This window comes from Aureobasidium pullulans (assembly GCF_000721785.1).
Source record: "Aureobasidium pullulans EXF-150 unplaced genomic scaffold scaffold_1, whole genome shotgun sequence".
Taxonomy (NCBI): Eukaryota; Fungi; Ascomycota; class Dothideomycetes; order Dothideales; family Saccotheciaceae; genus Aureobasidium; species Aureobasidium pullulans.
In genome coordinates, this window is record NW_021941021.1 from 1844624 (window position 1) to 1861432 (window position 16809).

At 50.6% G+C, this 16809-nt stretch overlaps 7 protein-coding genes across 7 annotated transcripts; 4 read left to right on the top strand and 3 right to left on the bottom strand.

Moving 5' to 3' along the window:
• The first annotated feature begins 371 nt into the window (after positions 1-371).
• Positions 372-1336, top strand: M438DRAFT_14770 (uncharacterized protein). The gene is made up of 3 exons (XM_029898951.1): position 372; positions 432-1123; positions 1178-1336. Exon 2 carries the CDS (start codon positions 516-518, stop codon positions 1092-1094), a length of 579 nt encoding a protein of 192 aa, XP_029766008.1. The 5' UTR covers position 372; positions 432-515; the 3' UTR covers positions 1095-1123; positions 1178-1336.
• A 187-nt stretch (positions 1337-1523) lies between these two features.
• M438DRAFT_370899 (uncharacterized protein) lies at positions 1524-3475 on the bottom strand (the record flags this gene model as incomplete). The annotated part of the gene is made up of 2 exons (XM_029908218.1): positions 1524-3005; positions 3056-3475. The coding sequence occupies 2 exons, from the start codon at positions 3473-3475 to the stop codon at positions 1524-1526; spliced, it is 1902 nt and encodes a 633-aa protein (XP_029766009.1).
• A 760-nt stretch (positions 3476-4235) lies between these two features.
• Positions 4236-6118, bottom strand: M438DRAFT_341533 (Dor1-domain-containing protein). The gene has a single exon (XM_029904522.1). The coding sequence runs from the start codon at positions 6020-6022 to the stop codon at positions 4472-4474; it is 1551 nt and encodes a 516-aa protein (XP_029766010.1). The 5' UTR covers positions 6023-6118; the 3' UTR covers positions 4236-4471.
• A 1503-nt stretch (positions 6119-7621) lies between these two features.
• On the top strand, positions 7622-9137 carry M438DRAFT_14791 (uncharacterized protein). Its single transcript, XM_029898953.1, has one exon. It carries the CDS (start codon positions 7774-7776, stop codon positions 9079-9081), a length of 1308 nt encoding a protein of 435 aa, XP_029766011.1. The 5' UTR covers positions 7622-7773; the 3' UTR covers positions 9082-9137.
• Positions 9138-12349: 3212 nt separating this feature from the next.
• Positions 12350-12868, bottom strand: M438DRAFT_14811 (uncharacterized protein). Its single transcript, XM_029898956.1, has 3 exons — positions 12811-12868; positions 12638-12754; positions 12350-12481 (listed from the first exon to the last, which is right to left on the bottom strand). The coding sequence occupies exons 1-3, from the start codon at positions 12821-12823 to the stop codon at positions 12432-12434; spliced, it is 180 nt and encodes a 59-aa protein (XP_029766012.1). The 5' UTR covers positions 12824-12868; the 3' UTR covers positions 12350-12431.
• A 653-nt stretch (positions 12869-13521) lies between these two features.
• Positions 13522-14412, top strand: M438DRAFT_263453 (S-adenosyl-L-methionine-dependent methyltransferase; the record flags this gene model as incomplete). The annotated part of the gene is made up of 1 exon (XM_029899891.1): positions 13522-14412. The coding sequence occupies one exon, from the start codon at positions 13522-13524 to the stop codon at positions 14410-14412; it is 891 nt and encodes a 296-aa protein (XP_029766013.1).
• A 518-nt stretch (positions 14413-14930) lies between these two features.
• Positions 14931-16738, top strand: M438DRAFT_341535 (uncharacterized protein). Its single transcript, XM_029904523.1, has one exon. The coding sequence runs from the start codon at positions 15021-15023 to the stop codon at positions 16653-16655; it is 1635 nt and encodes a 544-aa protein (XP_029766014.1). The 5' UTR covers positions 14931-15020; the 3' UTR covers positions 16656-16738.
• Positions 16739-16809: the final 71 nt, after the last annotated feature.

Below are 16809 nucleotides of genomic sequence, written 5' to 3' on the forward strand. Positions count from 1 at the left end.
CCGCTAATTAGGCGAGCTGCGGCTTGGTATGGCCATATATCCAAGCCTGGTCGTCTTGGTTCACGAGTTTGATACACGGCCATCTGAGAAACACGAGAAGATGGATCCTTTGGTCTTTACCGAGGAGTCAAAGAACACTCTCGAACTGATAACTTAAGACTGACAGATGGTTTCTCATAGATTCCAGTGCTCAAGCCAATTTTTTGTTTGTAAGGCCAAGTCTTTTGTCAATCGCATCGACTTACTACTTTTGGCTGAACACGAACTGCGCAATCGGCGACCGTGAAACAACACGAACCTTCGCATCGTTGCAAACACAATCCTCACAGAACCTCACCGGAAGGCGACACTCTGCTGCAAAATGCAAATCTGGTGGGACGCTTGACGGCCGTGTCACAACGACAAGTCAGCTAATGATTGTCAGCGGTTAGACATACTACTCGAGTACTACTTCGTCAATTTCTACACTCATATCGTCTCATTGTCTGAACATCGTCTCAAACATCATCGCGACGATGCTTTCGAGATTTTTCAAATCGGGCGGTCGACTGGCAAATTCGCCATGGAATTCGACACCTCTGCGCTACTTTTCCTCTTGTCCAGTCAACCAGATATCCAGAGCGAGATACGACCAATTACGCCTTGATCCCGAGAAGCACAAAGTCTACGTTGAAAAAACCCGAGCGTATATGAGGCAGCGACGAAAAGATCCAGAACATTGTGCCAAGCTACGTGTTCAAAAGGAAAAGACTTATGCTCGTGAGAGCTTCCGCCGAGCAAGACTTCTCCATATGTGGTGTAATAGGTATGTGTGGTTTCGTGAGGAACTGCCTTGGAAGTCTCGTCGTCCTCTTGTGCTTTCTGAGCCCACGAAACACTACTGTGAAGGCTGCGAATACACGCGGTTTGGAGGCATGAAGATGTGGTGGTTCGATTCTGAAAGCTATATGTGCAATGCGTGCTACGCGAAGGCGGACTGGAACGAGGTGATGCCTAAAGGCTACGAGGACTGCAGAAATATCAAGGAAGTAGCTGCACGGAAGGAGCAGCTCGGCGCGTTGCCTGATGCAAACAAGCCAAATTCAGTATCATGATCGACTAGACCGAAAGAAGCACAATATTAGTACTGGGTATGCTCAATGTACTCAGCTCTCAGTCTACTGACGGACATTCTTAGCCCCACTATCAACATGCATATTTCTTGCCGCGAGTGGCGCATATGCAGTGGAGACATCTTCATACGCTCCCTTTAGACGATCACACTTAGACGATAACCACCCTGCCTTTCGACAGGTCTATGCCAAGCCTCACAAGGAAGACGAAGCTTAAGAGGGTTTGGACAAGGATGTTGGGCAGTTTTGTCTATTCATCATAAAAAGTGCGGATAGGATTATCTTGTCTATCGACAGCTCAACAAAGGAAATGGGTATTCGCGTTAGAAAGTTCAAGAATGGAGCAAAAAATATGACGAACCGAACTCCGTCCATGCACCAGAACATGCAATATAAAAAGGAAAATGGACCTCAGGCGTCAGAGGGCAAGCGGATACCCCTTCTCTGTCGCCACTTTCTGGTTTGGCGCCATGTAAAGAGACGTCTGCATAGTTCGTAAAGAACAAATAAGATGATGACGTTGACGCAGATGAGCATGATCAACTTAATAGGAGCGACATCGACAGTATTGAGCTGGGTCATGGAGCTTGCCAGGCCAGCGCTCCAGCCCATGTCAATCTCTCTGGATACTCCCAACATCACGCCATTTTGGTCGACAGCCTTGACACGAATGTAACGCAGAAGCTCTTCGTCCTCAATGTTGATTGCTGTCTCGAAGCCAGTCTTGTCAATCTGAAGGACATTCTCCCAAGCATTTTCGGCTGCAGGGAATGTACGAGTGTGTTGAAGGGTCCAGCCTTTGACTTCGGTAGCTCCGTTCCAACTGACGTAAATTTGGCCATCGCTCGAAAGCAAAGCACTAGGAGGATCAACAGGACGACCAGTCCAAGCAAATTTGAAAGCACGATACGACTGAACCTCGCCTCTGCCCCATGAGTAATTGGTTGCGAAATGGTTGTCGCAAAGCAGAGTGCCATCTGCGCTGTATTCGGAAAACAGAGCATTGTATCCATAGCCGACGAACACTTTTGAATCTTTGTGATCATCCTCAGAAGGAAGCACTTGCAGCGATCCTTGACTGCTTGATAGGGGGCCTTGAGGATGGTTGTAGGATCTGATTATTTTCACTGAATACTGATCATCTTGTGCGTCAGCGGCATTGCGTCGGACAAGATCAACGGCAGGCTGGGGTCGTGGTAGGTGAGCAGAAGGATATGTAACCTCGAGCATCAATCCGCGAGAAGAGTCCAGAGTATGCTCAATGTCTTCTGCGCTGTTGTCAAAGAGTGTGACTAGTTGCTTTGTGACACCGTTCTTCTCTTTGTCAGCACCAAAGAGCGCAATGTCGTCTCGGAAGAGTTCAGGAAACTCAGTCTTGGAGTGCAACCGAGCATCGTGTTGCCAGGCGAAATTGGTAGCAAATCCACCGTCGAGGTCCTTGAACATGTTGCGCTTGCCACCAAGAACCCAGATGATGTCGCCAGAGGTTCCGTTGATGTAAGTCACGGTATGTGTATAGCGTGCGGAGATAAGATAGTTGTCGAACTCATCCTTCTCGACCGAATTGATGTGATACCAGTCGAAGGGGTCGTTCTTGGTACCTGTGCCTCCGATCGATTTGAATGTCTCGTTGATAGAGTAGTGGTCTGATGCGCGCCATTGGAAAAGAAGCTCGTTGGTCTCAATGTCGATCTCTTGGAAGAGGCTGTCCCAGATGTAATGAGGGTCTTCCTCCCAGTCCTCGAAGTTACGAAGCTCGCTCAAGTCGTGTTGGTACACTTCGTAGACAGTGAGCAATGCCGTGCCTTGGGGTGTGATTACGAGTTCATGGAGGTCGGCTGCCATGCCGTGCAAAGCCGAGATTTTGTGCACTTCTTGGTAACCAGTGTTGAGCTTTGAAATGTTAGCAGTTGAATGACGAGGTTGGTAGAAGGGTCGCATACCATGTAATAATCGCCAGCACCATGACCTCGAACTCGATCATCACCAACCCAGTACGTCAAATACTGTTCACCTTTGTATTCTTGTACCGTCAAGTCGTATGCCTGTCCTTCAGTACTCTTTGCCCAGATAAGGTCGCCATGACTATCCACAATCATGGGGCCAGGGGCTTCAATAGAGAATCCTCGAGGAGTGAAAAACACATGTCGGTCGTCATGGCATTCAGGAGAGTCGACTAACGTCCTGAATTGTGGCGAGATGAGGTCGGTGGTCTGGTAAGATCGATATGGGTAATAGCCATAGTTCAATTCCCATGCCTCGCCATCGCCAGGGTCGAAATATGCTTCCGCTCCTACATCATGAGCTATCGTGGAGCCATGGAAAAGACCAGCCAGTGCCAGAGCGGTGAGTCCTTTCATCATGATTGTGGGGTAAATGTAGCAGCTCGTGCCGTCGTATAAGATGATTCAGGCGAGCATATATCAATGAGGAGCTTGTTGTGTTGTGGTTACAAACAGACGTGGAAAGCAAATCCTAGATCATGTGTTGGGCAAGCGAGTTGGCGCGCAAACAATTGTGTTTTTTCGGGCAGGGTACAATCACAAAAACCACAATAGAAGGCAGGGGCGGAGAATAATAGCAAGATCGGATAGGCGGAATCGGTTCTTGGGTGACGAGTATCGGAGCAAGACAACTTGGCCACGCACCTAATGACCGCGTCACCTTATCCTGCTTTCCGCGTGTCTGAGACGGAGTTTTTCATATCGATACCGCGCAGAATGCAGTCGCCCATGGCCGCGCGGCAGACAAACGATGGACATGCGCATCCCTACTTCTTCGACCCACCTTCCCCAGCTTAGACTTGTATAAGATGATTATCATCTTCAGACGATGAAACTCGTGTTACAGAGCATCGCAGTCTTGCATGTGCGCCGAGATCAGTTTGTTGTCAGTAATCAATGCGGACTCGACGACGCAAATTGCTATCTTTGATAGTCCATGTCCTCACGCTGCTCGGATGGTGTTGAAGAAAAAGGAACTCTTCGGTGATTTTCTGGAAACATGACGCGGATCATGGATTTGGCTTGCGCCAACGGCTCCCCCATGCAAGCCACTCCCGCTTGCACCAGCCACTTTTTGAAACTCCATCAAAACCTCCACTGCCAAGTTGAAGGAGTCATGCACGCCGAGTAGCCAAGAAAGATCCATCTTGTCTCTGTAATAATTGTTCTTGATCTCGTCCTCAGTACCTGTTTGTCGTGGGAACGAGCACTCTTGGGGGAAACACACTAATCACGCGGTGATGCGGCTGTCTACATTCTCAAACAGATCGGCAAACACGGCAAATCTCGACCAAACAAGATGCAAGACTGAGGGGGCTGGCAAACATACGTCTGCACGCTGTCATCTGTCATTCTCTAGCCGGGAACGGCGGAAGGTCTGCGGGAATAATCAAGACTGGTACTTGTCTTCCGCCCAGAGCCAACACCACTTGCCAGTAGTTCTAATCGACTAGCCTGTACCCTGTGCTTTTTCATAACTTGAACCCATTCGTGATCGTCCTCGTCTGTCTCTTCTGGCTTGCCAGCTTCACCTTCCTCGTTCAATTCATCTTCCAACAAGGCAAGCATCATACCAAAGTCTGCACCCAATCTGCCCAGAGAGCCTGCGCAATACAACACCTGAGTTAGCAGGCTGTCTCTCGAAGATCTTTCGGAGATGTTTGGCATGTAGGTGCGTAGTCTTTCAGAAAGCATGTCTACTAGATGTGGTGCGAAAGTTGCAAGTGCCGAAGGGGTCTTGTCGTCCTCAGCTTCGAAGAAAGGCGTTGAAGTGCTCTCTGAGATAGTTGGAGTCTGAATTGGCGTTCCAGTAGGCGAAGTTATATCAGCTCCAGCTAGTCCAGGTATCGGTAATGCTGAGGGGAAGATGCTTTTGTACATGGAAATGATGCCGAAACTCTGTTCACGGAATACCTCGACATATCTCTTCAAGTAGCGCTCGGTTTGAGCTCCACCAATCCAGGTCTCCTGCCGATCTCTGCTCTCGAAGCGACGAAGTGCCTCTTGATCTGCCAGGTCTTTCAGAGGATCTAGTGCGTCAAGTGTCCGTCGTAGTGTACCTAGCCTACACACCAAGAAGAGCGCACTCAATGAACCCTCACCTGTAGCAGCACCCAAAGACCTGCCCTTTGTCTGCCCGTGGAGACTACCATAAGTGTCGTCGGCGAGCTCGGGAGCGACTCTGCGGAGCCAGCCAATCATTCTCATTGCTCCGGCGAGTTTGAGCGAGGGATTTTGAAGACCGTTTATCAGGACGGTAATGAGATTCTGGATCTCGTCATCGGCCTGCCGAGAAATATCGCCTACCAGGTCGGAGTCTGGGTATAGTGTTCTTAAACGCTTGACGTGAGCATGCAAGTCGAGAGCAGATGCATAGCCAGAAGCAGCAGCACCACCTGTGCCTTGGGTGACAGCGGCAGACGAAGAATTGATAGCGGTGGACAATAATGTTGGCAGCTCCATAACATCGCTGACCCTGTCCACATTCCTGCTCAGCAGCATAGCTCTTTTTCGGCGGTCGAGGACGGCATTCTCGGCAGCTCTGTCATATTTTGTCGCAAAGTTGGTGGCGGCAGTTTCTAGTTGTGGTAATGCATCTCCTAGCTCTTTTGAGCGGGTGTAAAGCGAGGGAAGAAGGGCGGAAAGGTTGGAGAGATGGTCGGTTGCGGTAATGACAGAGCGATGCGAACGTTTGGACAGGGCCTGCAAGGAGCGTAGAGACGACTGAGTTGCTGCATTGAGGTATGATGATTCGGTCGTGGTCAGCGATTGTAGCGAGAGGGTTGGTAGTCGTGCCAGATAGGCATTGGTAGTAGGATCGGTGGGTAGGGGTATCGCTTCGGATGTGGACGTTGTTGATGGTCGGTCGAAGTACGGTGCCAGGAGTTCATACAGTGGGTCGGCCATTATGGACCTCTTTTATATCGAGCGTAGCCAGATCAGGAAAGCCTTCGTATAGCGCGTTAGGACCAATCGGCACCAATCACGGAAATATACGCATGTTGTACAATGTTTATAGTTCATGACAGACCATCACGGAGGAGACGCGGAGTTGCGGCTCTGCCCTGCCAAGCCAACACTTGTCTTTCTTCCTTCTCTAAGCCCTCTCCAACTTCGGCCTCGTCTTCCACAAGCATCACTACCTTAAAGTCCCTTCACGTAGCAAAATATAAATAAAGCATCGAACTCGAGTGCGTGGAATCACCTTGTACTCTGATAGAAGTCAGATGGAGGCAGATGTCGCCTTGCCTCAACAGGTGTGAAAAGGGGACATGTCTTGAACAGTACTCTAGGTACTTTACGTACTGTCTGGTTCATCCGGGACAAGAAGGCTTGCCTGTGCCTCGAAGGTTTGCCATGAGTTCCAGTCAGAAGTTGTGTCGACTGCAGTCGGTAGGTCACGCTGCGAGTGGACTGCTCCTTCCTCCCGAAGCCTCTTGCCCAGGAAGGCACGACTGGCTCTATCTCGTAGTCTCAAGGCTTCTCCCTTCCTTCTCCCACTCTCCCCTCCACTCCACACACACCCGTTTCGCCACTTTCTTCAATTCCATCGTTTGAGGCCTACAACTCATCCGATCGCTGTCATGCCTGAGCCGAGTCAAAGATCAAGCCATCTCAGCCAGATGACTAGAGTCGATTCTTCGGATGATCCCTTTGAGTCGTCTTATCATGAAGACAAGCGCACTACCAGTGTTCCCACCAAGTCCGGCACAGACGTGGCCTTACGTCCTCATTCAAGATCTGATAGCCTCCATGCAACAAGCAGGCCTAGCAGCAGAGCGAGCGAAATGACTGACGACATTAATCACGATGATGTTGACCTCATCAACAAGCTGACCGCAACCCCCTCCGCCGTCGAGCTTGATATTACGACCAGAACAATCTCGAAGCCTGCTGCTGATCCGATCTCTGAAGGTTTCAATCCTTTCAAGATGAACGCACCAAGAAGCCTTCTCCAGAAAGCGCAGCCGAACCAACCAACTCAGTCAAGCCAATCTAGTCAATCAAGTCAACCAAGTCAATCAAGTCAATCAAGTCAGCCTGTACCTTCTGCCTCTTTCGAGAAATCAAACCAAGAACATCAAAGTTCGGCTCTCAGCGTCCGCGAAGAGCGTTCCGTTACTCCTATTCCTCAAGGTTTGAGATCCATCGTCACTTGGTTGGGTTCCTGGCTGACACTGAACCTCGAAGCCCCTGCCGAGTCCAGGGAAGATGTGCAATCACAGCTGTTTCAGACTGTGCCCAGTTCGCAGATCCATAAAGCTGCACCGAGAGCTCGCGCACCCTCGAAGGGTCGTCATCGTCCAGATCGCTCTTCTGTGCAGAGTCAAAAGCAATGCAGACGCAGAAGGTAAGCGTTCTCTCGAGACGATTTTTTGCATGATGTTGACTTGTACCACAGTCCCGTTTCACACGGTACCACTATCGACCTGTCGCGTTCCGATATACAGATAGCCAAAAGTCCCGTCCTCAAGAAAACGGTTGCCACTGCCAACCACACCTCGACATTACAGCCTACCTTGGAGAGTAACAACGTTGTCGAAGAGACCATAATTGCAGATCCTGTTCCTGTTTCGGTTCTCGAATCTGACACCAATGACATCTTCGTTATCACCAGAGAGGCACCAGCCAGCCCTACTGGCGTGTTGACAGCAGCGATGTCTCCCTCTCCCTGTACTGAGCAGCAGCATTCGGACATTGAGGAAGAGGTCCAAGTTCAGCCGGAAGCCTCGTGGACCAGTCATAACGACGTCGTAATGCAGGATCTGACTTCAAACGGCCTGCCCGAAGATGAAGATCTCAGTTCTGTCGTACATGCCGAACATCCTGGAATTCGCGCTGCAAACTTCCAAGTCGAACACCATCTTGAGGGCAAGCACCCTCTGGATGATGAGCATGCTGGCGTAGGTCACCAGCCTGTCAAGGATCAGCAGTCCGCCGAGGAGTCTCAGCCTGCAGAGAAGCCTCAGACAACCCCGCCGGATACTGAAACCAGTGCCACTCAAGAACCCCCCGACGATGTCATTGGGGCGCAGCAACTTCCAACTCCACCTGACACAATTCCACCTAATCAGCAGTCTCTACGTGGAGTCACTGACCGCTCTGGCTCGATAAGAGTGACGAAAAGGAAGACGAAGCCAACCCCGTCCGGCCTCACTGCACGGAAGACAACATCCAAGTTGAGACTTGGATCTGTACCATACACTGCTGCGGAGTTGTATCAGCTTGCTGATTTCATCAAAGAACAAGAGCGTGTGGAGGAGAAGCGAAGTTGGGTGAAAGAACTTGCAGCCAAGCAGGCCGAGCTGGAACACGCCAGCCAGCACAATTTGAGCCTCCAAAGCGAGTGTGCAGAGCTCAAAACTAGTCTCGAAAAGTATGCTGGCTTCTCTGCAAAACTCAAGACAGTTATCTTGGCTTTCAATGGCTTTGGTCACGACATGAAGGCGATACAGAAGGCCAAGGCTAGGTACGATAGGGAGTTTGCACAACTCAAAACTCAACTTGACACCAATCTGGACGCAGCCACAAAGGTCTCGGATCAAGGTCTGGAGAAGATCAATCATCTGCGGGTCAAAACCTTGGGCATGCTCCAGGACTGCAGGACCTTCATCAATGCCCTGAAGAAGGACAAGTCTGATCTCCAAAGACGTCTTGATAAGACATCCAGAATACTGGCTCAGGAAAAGGAGCGTCAAGCCGCTTTCGACAAGCGCCTCCAGGATCTCCAGCAGGAGAAGAAGTCCAGCGATGAAACTTTCAATGGACGCACCAGTAAACTCAGCGAGCAGCTGAGCGAGTTCAAGATTCTGATCGAACAGGGTGCTTCCGCGAGTGCCACTTTCTCGCGCGAGCATGCGGAGTCGATGAAGAAAGAATACGCGACTTTGTCTGAATCAGTCCGTTCTTCCGGCACAGACACCGAGAAGATCAAAATGTCCATTGATCAGCTCTCTTCGGGGTAAGTTTTTCATAGAGGTCGCTCAAAGCCATATGCTAACAGATGTCTAGCTTCCAGAAGCACATTGAAGACACAAAGGCGACCAAAACTGAAGCGATCAATGCCCAAGCAGAAACTCACACCAAAACCGAGAGCAAAATCGTCGCGCTACTCGAAGAGATCAAATCAGGGTTCAAAGACCGAGAAGATCTTGCAGAGAAGAATGCTGTCTTACGTGAAAGTATCAGCCAGGAAAAGCAGAAGCTTGAGGAGAGCACTGAGAAAGTCAGCAAGCTGGAGGCCGACATGGAACAGAAGAACAACGATGAAGCTCTGCTCAAGCAAAAGATCCAGGAGCTACAAGCTTCTCAAACCGTCTTGCAGTCAGAGAAGGCTTCCGCAGAGGAGAACAAAGTCAAGCTATCGGCGCTCACGACCGCGGAAGGCAAGCTGAAGCAAGATATCGAGAAGCTGAAGAGCGAAAAGGCCGAGAGCATGGCTGCCATCGCATCGATAAATGAGCAGAAGAAGACTCTGCAACGTGAAAAGGCAGAGCTACAGGTGAGTCGACACACGATCAATGTTTTCTATCCATACTGACTTGCAGCAAGGGTCAATTCAAAGAGACCACCAAACGCCTTGAGGAGGCCCGGTCCATTGCCCCTGACCTCAGCGTGGAGAGAACAAAAATCGAGGCAAAGGTAGGCACCCCGTCTCAACTCTGACTTGACCAGATTACTGACTTTCAAAAGGCCAAGCAGCAGATCGACGAAGCCATCGCAGAAGCTCACGCCCAAGCCCGCAAGCTTGCCGTCAACTTTGGCAACCAAAAGCTTAGACAAGAGAAGAAGAAGGAAGAGGTCGACCTAGCACTCGTCGCCAAAGAGAACACTGTCCGAGATCTACAGTCAGAACTCGAACGCCTGAAGCAAGAATTCGGCGACCGCAGTCTTGCATCCTGGTCTGATGAGGTAAAGCACAAGGATGCTGAGATCAAACGCCTTGATAATGAGAGCACCGTAGCACGCGGTCAAGTTGAGAACCTGCAGCGACAACTTCAGGAGGCACTTCAGTCAATTCGAAACTCTGCGCAGGAACAGCAGAGAAAGCTAGACGAGAAGGATTCTCAGATCAACCGTCTCAAAAAGTCGAACACGGACACTCAAAGCACTGTCGAATCACTGCAGCAAAAGCTCAAGGAGGCTACCCGCTCCAGTCAAGCAAATAACAAGGCCCACGAGGAGAATGCGACACGCAAGTCACAAGAGGCGAAAGATCAGCTCAAAGTCATGGAGACTCGCTTGAGTGAAGCTGACTCTGCCAAACGTGCTGTCGACACCAAACTCGTTGATCTTGAGAAGCGCAACAAAGAAGAAGCCGAGGACCGACAGAAGGAGATTGAAGACCTCCGTCAAAGCTTGGAGGGTGCCAACAATCGCGTCAAGGAGACTGACGAACGTTTCAACCAGCAGCAGGCGATTGTCGGCCAAAAGGACTTGGACATCGAGAAACTGAAGCAGAACAACGCAAAGACTGCCCCAAGTGTTGTCGAAGTTGCGAACTCTCAATCTGAGTCTCAGTCACAAGAAGGTGTTGACGCTCAGACGTCTCTCTCGCCTGCCAAAAAGGCCAGAAGAGCTGTCAACAGAGGTTCTCGCTCTGTCTCGAAGCCCACCAGCCCAGTCACTTCCACTGAGGCAATTCAGAGTGATGTTCCCGAGAGCACACAGCCAAGAGGGACGGGCTCATCAATATTTGGGCCTTACAGCAAACCTAAAGCTAGCAGCCATCACGCCGCTGGTCTCAATGATCCTCACCAAGATGGCGACGACGAGATGCTCGACATGGACAATTCGCAATTGCAGTTTGCCAAACCAACCTCCAGGCCAGGCACCTCTCAATCCGAATCTCGAAACGCACTCAGTCTCGGCTCTCAGGAGATTCTGGATGCTGAAGGAGTCAGAAGTCGACCGCAGATAAGGACGAACTTTGAGTCTCATTCTCAGAAGTCTTCATCGTCTCTGAGTGAAGCCGAGGAGCTTGATGAAACGTACGCAAAAGCCGCACAGACTGAGATGCAGGTATCGCAAAGCAGAAATAGCATCAACGCCTCGCAACAGCAATCTCTGGGTATGAGTGCCCTGAAGCTCAACACACAGCAGGGACAAAATTCCTTGGACCTCGGCCTGCAGGAACAGCAGCAGTCGCTCGATCTCAGTGCACAAGACCAACAGTCACTTGACCTCAGTGCACAGCACGAATCGATTGACTCATCACAGCCTGGCTACGAGACGCCTATGAAGACAGGCAGAAATCTTCAAGGCGTGGGAAGGAAGCTCACACCAAGACCTGAGAGCCAGTCAAGATCACAGAGCAAAGCCGGAGCGCTCCCTTCCATGGGCAGACTAGCTAAAGGAGCCACCATGAGTTCTCAACAAAAGAAGATGTCGGCATTGAGCAGCGGACCTCACAACTTCAAACCTGGAGGCAGCGGCAAGGGCAAAGGAAAACGCGTGAGCTACGCAGATGGAGACGATGATGACGACGACTACGCAGTGCCCAGCAGCTCTGGCCGCGGCAGCTTGAGTCCAGCAAAGCGACCTGCAGCTCAAAGCACAAAGAGCAACAAGAGAGTTCGCACCGAAGCCTCGACATCTACCCTGTCTTCCAGTCAGCGCAGCATTGCTTCCACACCTCGCCGCTCTCAGACCACAGCCAAGAGTAGCTCACAGAGTAAGGCATCGCCCTCGATGCAGGGAGCAGGCACACCTGGTCCTCCGAGACGTCGTTCTGGCAGAACAAGTAAGTCAGATGAGAGGTTGGCTATATTTGACACGACTGACAATTGGGCACAGACAAGGAGCAGAATATGGTGAGTCGCTTCAACGACGAGATTGAAAGTCCACGCGCTACTCGCCGTGGATAGTGCGGAGACGGCGATGATGAGAGATGGGGGAGGTTTTGCTTCGGAGCACATGAAGAGTATTTCATGACGGTATCATTGAACAAACTGCACGGACGCAGTCGTTCAGGAAGAGAGTGGCTGTAAGACTGTCGCTTTGCTGAGAGAGATTGCTTGAGAATGGCTGGGTCGAGAGGGAAAGCACATGGCTTCGACGGGAAGATTGTATGATTTATGATACAGTTTATACATGGCCTGGTATGGCATCTTTCTGCTGATGATGTGGGAACGCAAAAACGCCGTGCCCATGCCCTTCCCTGACTCCGAAAAAAGTGAACCTGGTAGCCTCGAAGGGCGAAAATAGAGCGACTGGAGAGACGACAGGATGCGGCTACGGTATGACGGCGGGTCCAGACAGATTGGCTGCAACAGATGGTGTCGCAATCGGTCGTTTCTCAGTTCGTTTGGCTCGACTACTTCGAACCACCGCGCTTTGCCTCGAGGAAGAGAACCTTCTTCTTGACTGTATGCAATCCGTTAGCTCTTGTCTCTTTAGACTTCCACATGTTCTGTATCCGCGCACGAATGCGCCACGCCAGTGTAGAACCCTTCTCTTTCTCTTCCTTCCTCCATCTCTTTTCTTCGACGTGTCGCATCCAGATGAGAGGCAATCACATACCAACAGGGTCGTACTTGAGCATGCTCAAAGGTCTATGTTGGCGAGGTCGGATAAGAGTCTTGTAGTAACCGGTCAAGGCCATGGAGATGATGCGCACCGCGATGGTGCGTGACTTTGCTATTGGTGTGGATCAGTCGCTGAACATCTTATGCTCAAACAAGAGGATTGCGCACCTTTCTTGGCCATGGTGCCTGTGGTAGATTATTGTCGATTCTTTTGGCGGCTTTTGGCTGGACTTTGAGATGCGATTGATGATGGCGGAGGATTGGGGTCTGTGCGTCTTGGGCTTGGCGAAGGTTCGGTTCATGTTGGAGATGTGGGAGCCCTCTCGAACTCCTTGAGAAAGACGAACATCATGATGTATCAGAACATGCTGAGTTCCAATGCTGTACGACTAGAATAGCTTAGGTGGGATATCACTATGTTTGCCACGTATCCGCAGTTGGGCTTTTGATCAATAGTCATATCACTGAGCTTCCTTCGCGAAGCCATGCTGACGACAGGATCAACGAACTCATGTCAAGATCCTTTCGTCAAAACATCTATCCGAATCAGACGATTCTCTACAGCCACAGCCAGACGATTGGATGTGGCGTCTCGGGCGTGGACTGAAGTTCATCCGTCTGCATGGCTCCTTCCTGCGACCACCAGAAGTCTCCGAGATATGTCTCCGGAAACTCCTCAGAAGTCGCCGCATCACTTACAGGTCAGCCGCATGCTTTTATCACCTTGATGTAATGTTTCCGAGCCGACAGGTATAAGTCATCGGTTGTCCGCCTGCTGATTCTTGGTCTTCTTTTATGTTCTTACTACGCAGTTTAGTTCTACTAAAGTTCAGTCTCCCACTTCACATCAAGATGTCTTCTACCACGACCACGACTCCCATGCTCAAAGTCAGCTCTGCTGATTGGGACAAGACATCAGCTTCGTATGCCCAACATTCTTCGAAAAGTCCTACAAGCATACCAATACAGCGCTTGATCGAGCTGCTCGACACACTTACACCTCTGAGCACGGCATCGGCCATTCTCGATGTTGGCTGTGGTCCCGGAGCAGCCACTGCCCAAATTATTGACACCCACTCTGCCAACATTGACACCGCTACTCAACTTCTGGCCGGCGATTTCAGCATCGGTATGGTTCGTCTCGTATCTCAACTACGTAAGACCAAACTCGCCGAGCTGTCTGTTGGTCACGAAAGAGATCTTTGGACCCGTGTCACGCCTCTAGTCCTAGATGCCACCGACATGCGACCTGTTCTCGACGAGTCCGTTTCGCACATAATCGCAAATCTCGTCTTCTTCATGACCGAGAATCCTGCCAAAGCCGTCGCTGAATCCTATCGCGTGTTGAGTCAAAACGGTGTAATGGCTTGCTCATCCTGGGCCAGAATGGCATGGATGGAATGTCTCGCCATCGCTGCCGAGCGTATTTTTCCTCCCCTCGGCAAGCCTGTCCCTGCGATGCCTCAATTCCCTGTTCAATGGGCTAGTGTTGAAGGCATCGAACAACAGTTGGCCAACGCAAAATTCAGAGACATCCACACTGAATACACTCAAGCTCCAATTGTGATTCCTAATCTCGAAGCTTGGTCGCACTTTTTCATGAATAGTGGCAATCCTGCTGTCTCTTGGATCACTGATGATTTGGATGATGCCGGCGTGCAGGAGGCGGAGAAGCAGTTTATCCAGGTGGTCAAAGAACAATGCGAGGTGAACGAGAATGGCGCATATGTGCTTTCTGGTACTGCTGTTCTGGCTGTTGGTCGCAAGTAATGGATGGATCGCTCACGTGTTGTAGTCATTCTATTTCAGTCTTGTTTATGACGCATCCGCTATCGCCTTCGGAAACTTGAACCAGGTAGCGAAATCAATGCTGTCGTCCAGGATTTCGATCATGATATCGTCGAGAATGTTGTCGTCGGATTCGATCTTGACACTACTGACGAGTCCGACCATGATACCTTCGCTGGGTTCGACCATCATGTTGATGAGAATTTCGACCATAACGTCGCCGTCGTGTTCGACCATGATCTTGTTGATGAGTCCGAATACAATATTGTCGACGAGTTAGGGAATAATCTTGTCGACGATTTCGACTATGGTGTCTTTGCTCAGTTCATTGATAGTGTTGTCGCCCAATTCGACGATGATGTCGCCGAGCCCGTGTGAGTCGTTTGATTATGATGAGTCGCTCGCTGGCCAAGCCATATGACTATTTCTTCCATTACCTAAGCTTTCTGGTTTTCGGTTTGACAGCACAACTCTCAATCTTCTTTTATCTCTTGGTTTTCCGACAATTCGTCAGCAGCGTTGTGTTTTTCTGTTCTGTCATCAAAGCAGTCGCATCGCAAACGCATCGACATCCACGTTCGAAGTCGAACATGACCTCGTCGACGATGGCATCGATGGATGGTCCCATGCCAATCCAAACTTACATCCTGCATCGCGACCAGTACCACAAGAGTTACCCACCTCTCCTCGAACACCCGTATGACTACAAAGTACACCCTGCCCAGCCCGCTCTCGTCTATATCCACAGTGTCATTGCTTCTTCCCAGCTCGTCGAGAAAGAACTTTACGCTCTCAACCTAAAATTTCTCGAATGCCATTGCTTCACACGCCACAATCCCAACATCAAGCCTCAGTATCGTTACCCAGTCATCTCCATCTCGGCGACTGGACACCCTGATCATTTCACCTCTGCTGTAAAAGTCATCTGGAAGAAACTCGCAAACTGCAGAAAGGACGAGTTCATGCAAAAGCTTGTCGTCGAGATCTACGATCGCGCCCTCATGACTTCGAGAGAGCGTTTTGAGATCTCTGAGCCTGTGGCAGTAGAAGCAGGACTGTCGCCTCTACCTGCTGGACTGCAACGCTTCAGAAAGCAATTGAATGCGTGGGTGCAGTTTACACCTTGTCTGATGTACGCGCACTGCTCGGCCAGTACTGAAGACAACAAGCCCATCCCCACTCTACTCGTCCGCTGTCTGCACAACAAGACTGCCGACTTCGCCAAGTTGGAAGACGACATCCAACGCCTTCTCCCCAAGGCTCAGATCATCTTCAAAGCCATCCCACCTCTTCCCAACGACGAAGCAGAAGCCCGCTCAGCAAAACAAATCGCCAACCGTCTCGACTCCGACCTCTGGGCGCTTAGACAAAAAAGACACCACTCCTTCTTCACCTATCTCGTCAACATGTTCAAGCACCCTTCTTTCCCCGCCCTCACCGCCACACAACAATCCTCCCACATCTTGGAAAAACTAAACGACCGATACCACCATTACATCTCCTCCCACACCCCCGATATCCCCGGCCTCCCTCCCCCAAACCTCGAATCCATCATCTACCTCGCCACCGAACTCGACGCCAAACTCAAACACCCGGGCGAATCCGAATCAATGTCGTACGCCCTGTTTTTCGCGGACACAAGAAGACAGCTCAATCAAATGGTGGTTCGCGCCAACGCCCTCGCCGCCGCTGAAAAAGAAAAGCCAAAGCTGCCGGAACCTGTGGAGTTGGGATTGGACTACGGTGAGGAGATGACGTGGTTGGAATATTATGTTCGTTTTAGGACTCCTGGTGTGGAGATGAGGTATGCACAACGTATGCATAAGTTGGAGAAATCTGCCGCTGCTGCTGCTGCTGCTTCTACCCCCTCTACCACCTCCATCACAGAAGCAGAAGCAGAAATCTGGCACCCATACCACCCACGCACCCACTTCCCCCCTACCATCCCCTCCCGCCAATCAGCCATCCCTTCCAACTGCACAATCCTCGGCTCCCTGGACCTTCCCTTCCCCATCGACCTCCGCGCAGTCTTTGAGCAAGAGGAAGAAGATCAATGGAGCACCATCGACGCCACTGAAGCTGTGGGAAAAGAAGACGAAGATGGGCAGAGAAGTGCATTGGATGAAGTGGTGGGTTATGTCAGGGGAAGCGTGTGGTTTGACAACGCGTGTAATGCTGCTGGTAGGGTTGCTTTGGGGAAGGAGTGGAGGAAGTGGAGGAGGTGATGGGAGGGTGTGAGAATAGGGGAGTGGAGGGGTTGCAAGGAGAATAAGGGTCTAAATGAATGATCCCGGATATATACATGGCTTGAAAGTTTAGCTGAATTAATGCAATAATGCTTTTCGATATCTGTGCTTAAAAGTCCAGTGAGAGTGTAAA